General features: G+C 37.6%; 1 protein-coding gene across 2 annotated transcripts in view; it reads right to left on the reverse strand.

The window, feature by feature from the left end:
* The window catches only part of LOC121315971 (spermatogenesis-associated protein 7-like), a 117,990-nt gene that overhangs the window by 55,653 nt on the left and 49,945 nt on the right, over positions 1-12,392 (reverse strand). For both annotated transcript variants that reach the window (XM_041250616.1, XM_041250615.1), the window contains one exon: positions 5,366-5,481. In XM_041250616.1, coding sequence (XP_041106550.1) covers positions 5,366-5,481 — 116 coding nt within the window. The remainder of the gene's footprint in view (positions 1-5,365; positions 5,482-12,392) is intronic.

A 12,392-nucleotide genomic window follows, 5' to 3' on the forward strand; every position in this document is an offset into this window, starting at 1 on the left:
ACCCCCCTCTATCCTCCACTCACCTCAGCCCAGATTACTTACCCTTTACTTACAGCATCACTTTCTTCCTATTGTGCTTGAGATCCCCAGCCAGAATCTTTCTGTCTCAAACACAGGCAGTTGCTGGTCCTTTTTGCTCCTTCAGATTAGTTCTTCACTCTGCAACGCAACTCTTGGCCACTGCACCCGACATCTCTGAGAAACCACAAGTGAGCCACAAATCCTTGTCAACCCAACTCCACTAGGTAAACCGAGACTCTCCATCCTCGCTGTTCCGCTTCAACAGCTAGTTGAGAATACTGAAGTTTTTTCTTCTCATACGCTTCATCCACAGCATCCTCCCATAGCACTGTTAACTCTACCATATGAACAAGGCATGCTGATCCAGACCAGAAGACAATGTCTGGTCAAAGGTTAGTGGTGGCAATCTCAGGTGGAAAAATAAGCCATTGACCAACATCTGCCAGCATTTTCCAGTCTTTCTTGGATGGAGGAATATTGTCTTTTGTGTGTAATGCTTTGATGGAACTGGTGGCAACTTATTGGTCAGGTTATGCTTGTCTTCCAATGCTAAGGCCAAACATCACAGCACCTGGTCATGGCACCAAGTAAACCACCCTTGTCTAAGACCCACCTTACATCTTGTCAAAATGTGCCTTAATGTTGCAGGTGATGAACACAAAGGACATGAAGGATCCTCACCCACTGAAAGGTTTAGGTTCTGTGGTGATGGGAGAACATCATATGTTGATCTGATGAGGAAACTGATCCTGCTCTGTTTCATTGTCCATAGGTCTTGCCAGCTGATCTTACGTTGTTCCACACTCTCCCATCTCATCCATTCTCCCTGCTTGGCCTAGAACACAGCCTTTGCACACCTCATCCTCTCCTCCTGCTTTTGCACTTCGTTGACTACCAGCTTCCTCCGTTGAGCTGGGGTTGCCTTGTGCCATGTAGGAGTTGAACTGAGACAAAGACCACATAGCAACCAATACACACTTCTGATTCGCTGGTACAGTACTCTTCTGGCCTCCCAACTTCCACCACATAGGCTCTCGTTAACTATCAGCAAATGTACTGTATTCAATCCCCCAAAACACACAAGAGTATAGTGCTGCAGAACGGAGCCTCACAAGGCACCGCTTCTAAAATGCCTTAAATGATCTAATAAAATATGGCAGCATTTGTAAAGTATAATATTATTAATAAAGGCCACCCGGATATAATCACCGTTCCTGTTTAAGGGCCGCAATCATTTTGATCAATTTAAAATAAACGCAGCAGCGCCAAATTGTAGTAATACGGTGTATATATATATATATATATATATATATATATATATATATATATATATATATATATATATATATATATATATCTTTTTGTTGCCTTATAGCCTGGAATTAAAATGCATTAAATTTTTTTTTTTTTTTTTTCATTTATCTACACATCCTACCCCACAACTTCCAAGTGAAAAAAAAATTCTAGAAATTTGTAGAATATTAATTAAAAATAAAAACTGATATAGCTTGGCTGGATAAGTGTCCAACCCCCATTGTAATAGCAATCCTAAATTAGCTCAGGTGTAATCAATCGCCTTCAAAATCACACACCAAGTTAAGTGGCCTCCATCTGTGTTAAATTGTAATGATTCACATGATTTCAGGATAAATTCAGCAGTTCCTGTAGGTTCCCTCTGCTGGGTAGTGCATTTCAAAGCAAAGACCATGACCAAGTGCTTTCAAAAGAACTCCGGGACAAAGTTGTTGAAAGACACAGATCAGGGGATGGGTATAAAAAATATGAAAGGCCTTTAATATACCTTGGAGCATGGTCAAGACGATTATTAAGAAGTGGAAGGTGTATGCCACCACCAGGACCCAGCCTAGGTCAGGCCGTCCCTCCAAACTGGATGACTGAGCAAGAAGGAGACTGATCAAAGAGACTACCAAGAGGCAAATGGCAATTTTGCAAGAGCTACAGGCTTTTATAGCCAAGACTGGTCAAAGTGTGCATGTGACAACAATAACCCAAGCAATCCACAAATCTGTATGGTAGGGTGGTAAGAAGGAAGCCATTACTCAAGAAAGCCCACCTTGAATCCCGTTTGAAGTATGCAAAAAAAAATCACTCAGGAGATTCTGTAGCCATGTGGGAAAAGTTTTGTGATTAAACAGATTAAACCAACGTTCATGTTAGAGTGTGTTTTTTTTTTTTTTTTTGTTTGTTTGTTTGTTTTTAAATCAGTGTCGTTCTTCTGGAGTCTTCCGAATGCTTTTTAATTTGTTCATGTTTTAAACCATTTAAATGCAAAACCATAACAAAACATGTATACAGGCTTGTGGCAGAGCAAAGCTCTGCCCTTTTTAAATTGGCAGGGATGGGGTTAATTTCCCCTACCTGCCTGGGTTTATTATGTTCAGGTGGCTAGGGTTGATTAGTTGATTAAATGATTAACTTAATTAACGATCAATCAGCACCCAGCCACCTGACATAAAAGGAGGCCTCTGCTTCTCATTTGGGGGGAGGGAGCTGAGGAAGCAGGTTTTTGGTGTTTTGTGGGGGGGGGTTTTGGGGGGTTTTGGGGGGTTTTGGGGGGGAACTTTTGGTAATCCGTAAGGCATTGCCCAGGAATGGAAACCTTCAAACAAACAAAAGTTTTGTGTTCTTAAAACAGGTATTTGTGTTAAAAATTTGTTTTGCCCTTGTGCCCTTTTATGTTGTGTTATTTATTTAATAAAATAATATTTATGTGTTTACACAAAAAAATAAAAGGAAAGATAATGTTTTTTGTCAAATGATTACAATGCAGAGAAAGCAGCACCAATATCAAACAAAAGACACAATCAAACTGTTATTATAAAGAGCTACAGTAGTAGAACATAGTAAGAAATTATTAGTTTAACTTATTATTTACAAATGTTTTGTCTCACAATCAGACAGCTACTGAAACGTAGCAATCAAAACGTATAGTGATCGAAACAATTTAACAATTAAAATCTTCAATTAATTTACTGAGGCAAGAGTAGGCAAAGCAGAGAAATGCAGCTTTTTTCAATAAATATTAATAATTGTGATTTTTGTGGTAAAAAAGCACGGCACTGTGAACTATGCTAAAGAAATATAGTGACTGAAAGCTGTAAACACAGACAGTCATAGAGCAGCCATAATTGTATTAAACAAACACACAAAAAATAAATGTTTATTAAAATCCCAAACCTCAGTGAGACAGTGTTTTCCTCTTTCACTCAGCTTGCCGTGCACATCCTAACTGGTGCCTAGTGCTGCAACTGTGCACCATACACAGAGACAATGACAATTCCTACCCCCTCCAACAAAATATTTTATTTTTATTATGACAACACAACTTTTTCCTGACATGGCGAAAGAAATTTAAGAACAATTCCAACTTTACCCTATATAGTCCTCTCGAATCGAATGAACTGAAGCACTGACTCTGTACAGTGACACAGGCCAACTCCACCTTCCCCACATCAATTGGCTGCCAGTGTCACAGACTGCAGAGGGAGGCATGGTTGAAATGAGAGACATTTCAAACATTTTATTTGCAACGAATACTGCCTGACTCTATTCAGCCATTACTAACATTAGGAAGAAGACCATTATTTTGCATATCCGAATATGGATTTGTATTCAAGAACACCCCTAATATATAGTAACAATCTGTGCATTTGTGTTGTACTGTAATTCCTGTACTGTAATTGTTTTCCCTTCCTGCTCTGTATTTCCCAGCGCCTGTTGTGTTTACCTCTGTCTGTGTCTCCTCTGTCTATCTGTATCAGTCGTGCTGCGGATGGTTTGTGTCTCCCCTGTGGTTGGTCCTGTCTGTGAGTAATTCTATGTGCATGGGTTCCGTGTTTGTTCCCATTCACCCAAAGTGTGCAGCCAAGGACCAATGAGATGTGTGTGTCACTCTCCCCTCATCAACATACAGGGGGTAGCTAAGCCCATATGAAGGCGCTGCGACAACATTCAAGGTTGTTGCTGTTCTGGTTGCCATGGTTGCTGTGTTCCTGTGTATTGAATCGTGTGTACTGATAGTGCTGTTGACTGTTCTTTTTGGGCGCTGAGAGTGTCCAGCAGTAACAATAAATAAAAAAAAAAAGATTTAAAGTAGGAACCAGCGTGTCTCTCTTGTTTTTTGCCTCCTTGCAAAACGCTGCAATATATACAGTATATGTAAGGTTTTGCTCAAACAAACAACTTCCTGATGTTTCGTTATGTTTTCGTTTGTTTCATTATGTCAAGGGAAAGTGTGTTTGAAAACAAACATAGGAGGTATTTATAGGCTTTTTATGCTATGGTAACCACCCATTTATTTATCTTTAAATCTAATGTCTTTGTGATGTCATTCACTGTATAGCTAATGATGTAACGATCTACTGTTCCTTTCTATTTAAACCTTCTGGGATCATGATATCCAGTCTATTTATCCATTTATTTTCTTTTATTCATCTATACTGTACATTATCAAATACATTTTGTTTTCTAAAATCACAAACATTAGGTCATCCATGGTGTCTATTCCTTTTTAAATGCTGAACTAGTGGTTCATTTATTTGTTTATTTCTTATATTTGATTGGTGATTCTGTATTCTTTTATATAATGATGTACCTGTCTCTCCTACATATTGTATTATAATAAATATTATGCAAAATATACCATGTACATGGTTGTTGTCCTTGTATGACAGATTTTTAAGATTGAATATTTATTTTCTTTATTTGCGATTTCACTTTTATATTTACCAATATATTTGCACACTTTACATGTGCTTTTACAGGTTTCAATATACCGTGTTGTATCTACGATCCCTTTATGTTTACTGTGGACTAAAATGTCAGCCAAATTGGCAACCCTTATAAAAGCTACGATTGGTGCTTTTGGAAATACTATTTTCATTTTTTCTGAATTAAGTATAAGTAAATGCTTCCAAACAATTTTTAAAATGATTGGTAGTAATTTAGATGGTACTCTCTTAACCCTCTCTTTTCTTATAATTTATATATATATATAATGGTAAAATATTGGTAAAATATGACGGCAAATTTGGTTTACATAATCGAGTCAGATCTTTAGTTGGCAGGAATGTTATTGCTACTGATCTCCCACCTCAGGAAATAAATCAAAGCTAGGTCAGCAGGAGGTACTGTGGTGCCAGCTGTGCCTACAAAAATACAACTTTTTAAACTTATACATCCAAATTACACACATAATGGAGATGTTACTGAAGTGATTATGGCAGCAACAGCCATTTAAAACAGTAGAGTACATTTACTGGATGCTAACATAGTAAGCAGTAATATTTTATCTAAAATAATAGCAAAACTTTATAGTACTCACTCTTTTTGCCTCTGGAGAAGGCGATCTATGATTGGTGGAAAGCATCACACGCTGGAACTCTTTCTGGTACTTCATTATTGCTGCCTTTAATCTCTCCCTTTTTTGCTGGTCAGTATCTATTAAAAAGAAAACAAATATACATTTTTTTTGTGGCCTTTTAAAGTTATGTTGTTTGCAAACTACAGTAAAGTCTTTTAACTGTTCAACCATAGCACCCAAGCTGTGCCTTTACAAAAGTCTTGAGATACACATGGGCCAACAAAATGATTTTTAGTGCTTGTCATCATTCATCCCTTCAAAATACAGACATTTGTATCGTAGAGGTCAAAACATATATAACAGAAAACTTCAGAAACTGGTCATGCTTCCTAATGCAATTAGTCAATGCACCGACTAGAAGGGACACATGCCTTGATTTAGTCTTTTCAATAACGGAGAGAATAACTAAAACAGAGGTCAGAGAACCATTAGCAAACTCAGATCACATCATGGTCTCATTTGAAGTACTTTTTATAAACCCAAACGTAACAACTAAAGCTAAGGTTTACAATTTTAAAAATCAAATTTTGAAAGAATGAAACAGAAACTAACAGAAGTAGATTGCAGTACATTAGAGAAAAAATACACAGAAAAAAAAATACCCCAAAAGTAGACAAATCTAAATCTCAAACAAAATGGCCAAAATGGTTTAAATATCAATTTTAGTGATTTTAGAAAAAAGGCATATTTAAAAGGGACAAAGTACACAGAAAGAGTACTTGGAACTGCAAACGCAAGTCAAAAAGGAAGTTAGAAAGGCCAAGAGAGAGATAGAAATGAACATTGCCAAGGGGGATACAACCAGTTCCAAAAAGTTTTTCCAATATTACAACAGCAAAAGAACTTTCAAGGAGGAAATAAAATGTCTGAGAAATACAAAACGGCAAAGTCATAAATGAAGAGAAAAAATAGCAAATATATTAAATGATTACTTTTCACAAGTTTTTACGAAGGAGGATATGAACATGCCTCACATGTCAACCTGTTCCTATCCAGTTTTAAATAACTTTAGCATAACAGAGAAAGAAATGTTAAAGGGTCTAGGAGCTCTTAAAATAAACAAATCCCCTGGGTCAGATGAGATCCTCCCAATAGTATTCTGTGACAAAGAGCGAATGAATCCGAATCAGCAATCTCCCTCTCGACCTGTGAAAGCACTGTACAGCAGGAATTGTGTGCCCTGTACTGAATGGTTGGGCAGTTCATTCTGGGGGCATTCGGAAGCCGGCCACTCAGGAAAGGGATGGTGTCACGGTACCAGGAGTCATTACCCTAGTACAGTGAGTGAAGTGTCATTCGTGAAATGGAGGAGATGTGATTGAACTAGCTATCGGAGGAGGCGGGGCTGAGGATAGGCGGGGCTTTAGGAGGATGTGACGTCGTAATTGCTTCCTTTGTTGTGGTTGATGGGAGGAAACGAGGATTGTGGGATAGTGAGTGTTTCGTGTTTTGTTTGTTTTGTACCTGACTAATTGTTGCTGTTTGTTTTGGTAGACGGCTGTCGCTGGTGGCCAGCACACAAACCCAGAGTACACAGGGCACCATTGGCAACCTGCACCCCACTGCACCGAGAACACACACTGTGTTGAAAGTGTGTGCATCCCCTTTTTTTTGTGTCCTTTATGTTCAGGATAGTAACCCTCCTTTTAAGCATGGCGCAATACACATTGTTGTGTAGAGCTCATGCAAATTACTATTTAAAGTGTTGTTGACATGCAACACAGCAAAATTAAATATTGGAACTGTGAACTGTCTTGTGTTTGTCGTTATCTGGAGCACCTGCATCACCTTTCACTGTGCACTGCAAACCACACGTTCATATAATGAAAGAAGTTATTTACAAACCGCTAACCAAGATCATGCAACAGTCTCTTGAGACAGGGTTTGTACCGACAGACTGGAGAATTGTAAACATAATACCGATCCACAAAAAGGGAGACAACACCGAACCAGGTAACTACAGACCAATAAGCCTGACTTCTATTATATGGAAACTTATAGAAACTATAATAAGATCCAAAATGGAAAATTAACTATATGGTAACAGGCTATTAGGAGACAGTCAGCATGGTTTTAGGAACGGGAGATCATGTTTAACTAACCTACTTGATTTTTTGGAGAATGCAACATGGATATTTGCAAAGCATGCGACATGGTTTATTTAGATTTCCAGAAAGCTTTTGACAAAGTCCTGCATGAAAGATTAATTCTCTAATTGAACGCAGTAGGGATCCAAGGAAATGCATGCACGTGGATTAGGGAGTAGAACAAAGTACAAATTAGGGCAGAAACCTCAAAATGGAGCAAGGTAACCAGTGGACTACCACATTATTAGTATTAGGTCCTCTGCTCTTACTAATCTAAATTAATGACTTAGATTTTGGTATAGTAAGCAAACTTGTTAAATTTTCAGATGACACAAAAATAAGAGGAGTGACAAACACCGTTGCAGCAGGAAAGGTCATTTAAAATGATCTAGACAGCATTCAGAGCTGGGCAGACACATGGCAAATGGGTTGTGAGCAGTGAGCCGAGGATAGAGAAAATCATTGGGCACACTACGTTGGGGAGAAAACCAGGGTAAAAACATTGGAGACAACTAAATTAAAAAACAAAAGACATGGCATATGCAGACAGGCTAAAATAATTGAATCTATTCAGTCTTAAACAAAGAAGACTATGCGGTGATCTGATTCAAGCATTCAAAATTCTAAAAGATTTTAACAATGTTGACCCAAGGGACTTTTTCGACCTCAAAAAATAAACAAGGACCAGGGGTCACAAATGGAGGTTAGATAAAGGGCCATTCAGAACAGAAAATAGAAGACACTTTTTGACACAGAGACTTGTGAGAGTCTGGAACCTACTCCCCAGTAATTTTGTTGAAGCTGACACCATGGGATCCTTCAAGAAGCTGCTTGATGAGATTCTGGGATCAATAAGCTACCAAACAAGCAAGATGGGCTGAATGGCTTCCTTTCATTTGTAAACTTTCTTATGTTCTCATGCTGTAAACTTGTGGATATTCAAAAACAAAGTTGTATAATTCCTGTGACATATTACTATTTTAGGGGCATATTCTCAAAGGACTTGAAGGGTTTACGCTGGGTCAGAGCTGCTATTTGCATTCTGGAACAAGAGGGAGAAAAGTGTGCACACATCTGGAGCACAGATACACGCTTCGGAGCATGCAGGATTAAAAGTAGGCATGGTTTAGCTGAAAATAGGAGTTCCCACAGATACGTGGAACATATTCACATTTTGAAATGGCAAAAGACGAGGAGACACCACACGTAAACTACTTAGCCTGAGAGCAAGAGTAAGTGGTGCATAGGAGCTTCAGCCTAGCAACCATGAGTAGTAAATACAGTTGAAGACAACTACAGTTGATTAAAACACAAATGCTATGTGAAACAGTTCTTAGTAGTAGTAATAATAATAATAATAATATTAATAATAATAATAATAATAATAATAATAATAATAATAATAATAATAAATAATAATACATTTTTAACTTGTGTTGTCTGGATTTATTTTATAGCAACGTACATGTTTACTTCTGGTTTAAATGCTTCAAACTCTTTACTTTGGCATTTGTTTTTCGGAACTAACAAAAAAAAAATCATGTTCATTCGTTGCTCCAGTGAAGCAAGCTATCAAAAGTGAACAAGCCCTATATCTCACAGGGATCCTTTTGTTTTTCTCCAGGTAAAGTCAGCCATCACCATATTACAATCAAACATGCTATATTTGTCACTGAGCCAAGGGCTAATTTCAAAACTAAGGCAGGGGTGTTATTATTATGATAATATGATTGCTTAACTTTGAAAAAACGAATGTTATAGCTCAAATTATACTTGACATGTAAAATACTGTTAGTTGTGTGAGAAATGCTAGTCAAACACAAATTCCGGGCACCTTTACTTGGCCACTCAGAGGCGTGTCTTTGTTTAAGCCAAATTTGCATTCCAAGGTTCGGAGCAGAAATCCCCACCCACAGCCAGCTACGTGGCAGAGATTTCTGTATGAGAATGTGCATATTGTGGGGGGTGTATATCTCGTGCATAGATCCAAGCTACGCAGGGTTTACATGCTCTTTTGAGATTAGACCCCTTAGATTATATACTGATAGTATGAGCTTTCATTGATGGAAAAAAAAAAAAAAAACATTCTGACTCCTATAATGATTTTGTACAAATCTGTACAATTCTTAATATTAACAAACAATGTAATGAGGAAGTTAGTTCTATAATAAGAAATAGCTGATTTCTGAGGTCACCACCCATCTGCCTTTTGTGTCCCAGTTTATTTTCATTAAGATTAAGCAGTGAATGCAAAGTATCACTTAATTTTTTTTATCCTAACGGCTTATATTGCAAACAATAATGCATACCTTTTTATTTTTACACATTTCATAATTAGGACCTAGTGACATGGGGGCTATATATTTAAATTAATGCTGACTGACCATATGATAATTCTGGAATTGAAAGAAGGTTAATTGCTCACCAAGGTTTGCTATTAAGGGCATTGCAACCCATTTATATACAGCGTACAGTGCTGAGCCATTAGGCCAGTTAATTTGGATATCATCTATGAGCTTTCACGTTCAATGTTTACTAAACTCAGCACTGTGGAACCATTCACCCAAAAACAGGATATTGCCACTGCATCCAGCACCTAATAAATATTCTGCTGGAAAGTCTATTAGGATGAGGAGGAACATCCATGACTAGCCACTGACTTATGTGACAAATTATTTAACTCGGTGAACTAGACTAATTTAATGGTGTTACACAGGCCAGTTGATATTGATGGAGTGAGCCAGTGAACTATTTAAACAACCTAAATAGAACTCCAGTGTATGCTGCTGAGGTATCACTTTGTGAAAATCACATTTAAAGGTGTAACAGTTGATCAAAAGCAGGCAATGTCTATGATTTATCCCTTTAAAAATTGTCATAACACTAAAATATATATTTTTTTATCACAAAATGCCAATACTAAGAATTAAAATTGAGTTTTTTTTAGACCTTGTTGTTGTTTGTATACAAGGCAGTTTTAGCTGTAGGTGAGATCACACACAATTCCATCCTCTTAAATGGGAAAGGAAACGGCGGGACTTTGTGCATTCAAATTATTTATCAAGGGCTAAAGATAACATACCCGACGCAAAACAACCTTGTAGTTATCATATAACACAATAATTTTTTATGTCTTCTGTCATATTGACAGTTTTCTTGTGATGTCACTGGTTGCAGTGCTCAACCGACAGGTTTGTAAACAAAGATGGCAAATCTCACAGAGCACTTTGATATCGGAAATGACAGTTCTTTATTAGACTTTGAAAAGCTAGAATCTATTGGTAAAAACTTTCCAGTGCCATATGAATTTGAGACAATTGAGGGCCAAATAGGCCTGCGGCGGAGTGTCCCGCCCCTTTATGTTTATTAAGTGTTTTATGTTGTATGTAGTGTGTTAATGTTGGTGTTTATGTATAAAATACATGGGATATAAATATGGGTTATGAGAACAAGTGTTTATAATGTATATTTGTATTTAGGAATGAGGATTGCATAACACTTCATGTGCAGGTAAAATGTAATATGTGAGCATGGGGAATTAAACTTAATTCACATGCAGTTGTACCGAGACTCCAATTGAATGATTGATTAGCAATCGAGTCTCGATACAGCTGCATAAAAACAGCATGTTTTCACTCACTTGGGGTTGTGTGTTTGTGAGTGGAGAACAGGAGAACAGGAGACAGAAGGAGAGATTCAGAAAACAATTGCTATTTTGTGCTGGAAACTCCAGCATGGTACTTGTTTTCTGTCCATCCACTTTCTCTGTTTACTTTGGCCCACGCGCCCTTTATTTTCAGTTGTGTGTTTTGCTTAAATATTTTGTTTGTATTATTATTTAATAAATAAACTGAGCACAGCGGCTCAGTTTTCACCGCCAGCAAGCGTTTTTGGTTTTGGTTTCTGGTTTCTGACACCACCCCTGCAAAGCCATCCTTTCACTAGGCCCTATTGAAACTGAAAGAAAGGATTCAGATTCCTGGGAATCTGACCGAGATAGTGAGAGATCTGGATCCTGACAGAACAGCCAAATAGTTGCTGATGCAGCTGCTGTAACTGCACAGTAATGCCGACTCATGAGGAATGTGTTTGTTGTTTTTAAATTCCTTGCATACAGCACAGAATTCCTGAAAAACTGTCAGCCCAAGATTCACCCTGCGTCATGCAAAATGCCAGTTTTAAAATTGTGTGCCTGGATAGAGAGGTCCTGGATACTGCCCTGCTGCTTATTACAGACATTCTAGCTGACTGTGTTATATGACCTATCAATAGCAGGTAGCATGTTTATTTATGAGTTTCACAATTCTTGTACGCTTTGCATTATTATTACTGTTATAATAATAATAGTCCCCTTCTTAGGTATTACAAAATACATATACTAGCTTTAATGTTTTAAATTAAACAATAAGTTGTTAACATATAATACTTTTTCAATTTTTTTTTAATGTTTTATAATTTTTCCCTGTGGCTATAGCTTTTTTCTAATGAAATGGCACCACTAAAGCCAGCTCTTGTCCACCTTTGTGTCTTTATTGTCACCGTATGCAGAAGCCTAACAAGCACCGTACAAGCACCATACTCATTCTTCCTATACCTCAAGTGTTGTTCAAAGATCTGATCAAAACAAATCCGCTTTGTACACAAACACCTTTTCATGAGCTGGCTAAAAATGAGCTGGGATCCAATCCTGATTTTTGATCCCATTAGTACAACCGGTCCCAGAACACTCATGTCAAGTGCATTTACTTTACTATGGACATTTGGAAACTGGACAACTCATGTAAAAGCTAAGAAGCTAAGCTAAGGCTCAGAAGACTAGGAAGGCATGTACAACGTGTTATCCCTTCCTGTGCTGTGAATGAAATCCACAGACATTATCCAGAGGGAAGTGGACAATATCA

This window comes from Polyodon spathula, chromosome 5, assembly GCF_017654505.1.
Source record: "Polyodon spathula isolate WHYD16114869_AA chromosome 5, ASM1765450v1, whole genome shotgun sequence".
Lineage (NCBI taxonomy): Eukaryota > Metazoa > Chordata > Actinopteri > Acipenseriformes > Polyodontidae > Polyodon > Polyodon spathula.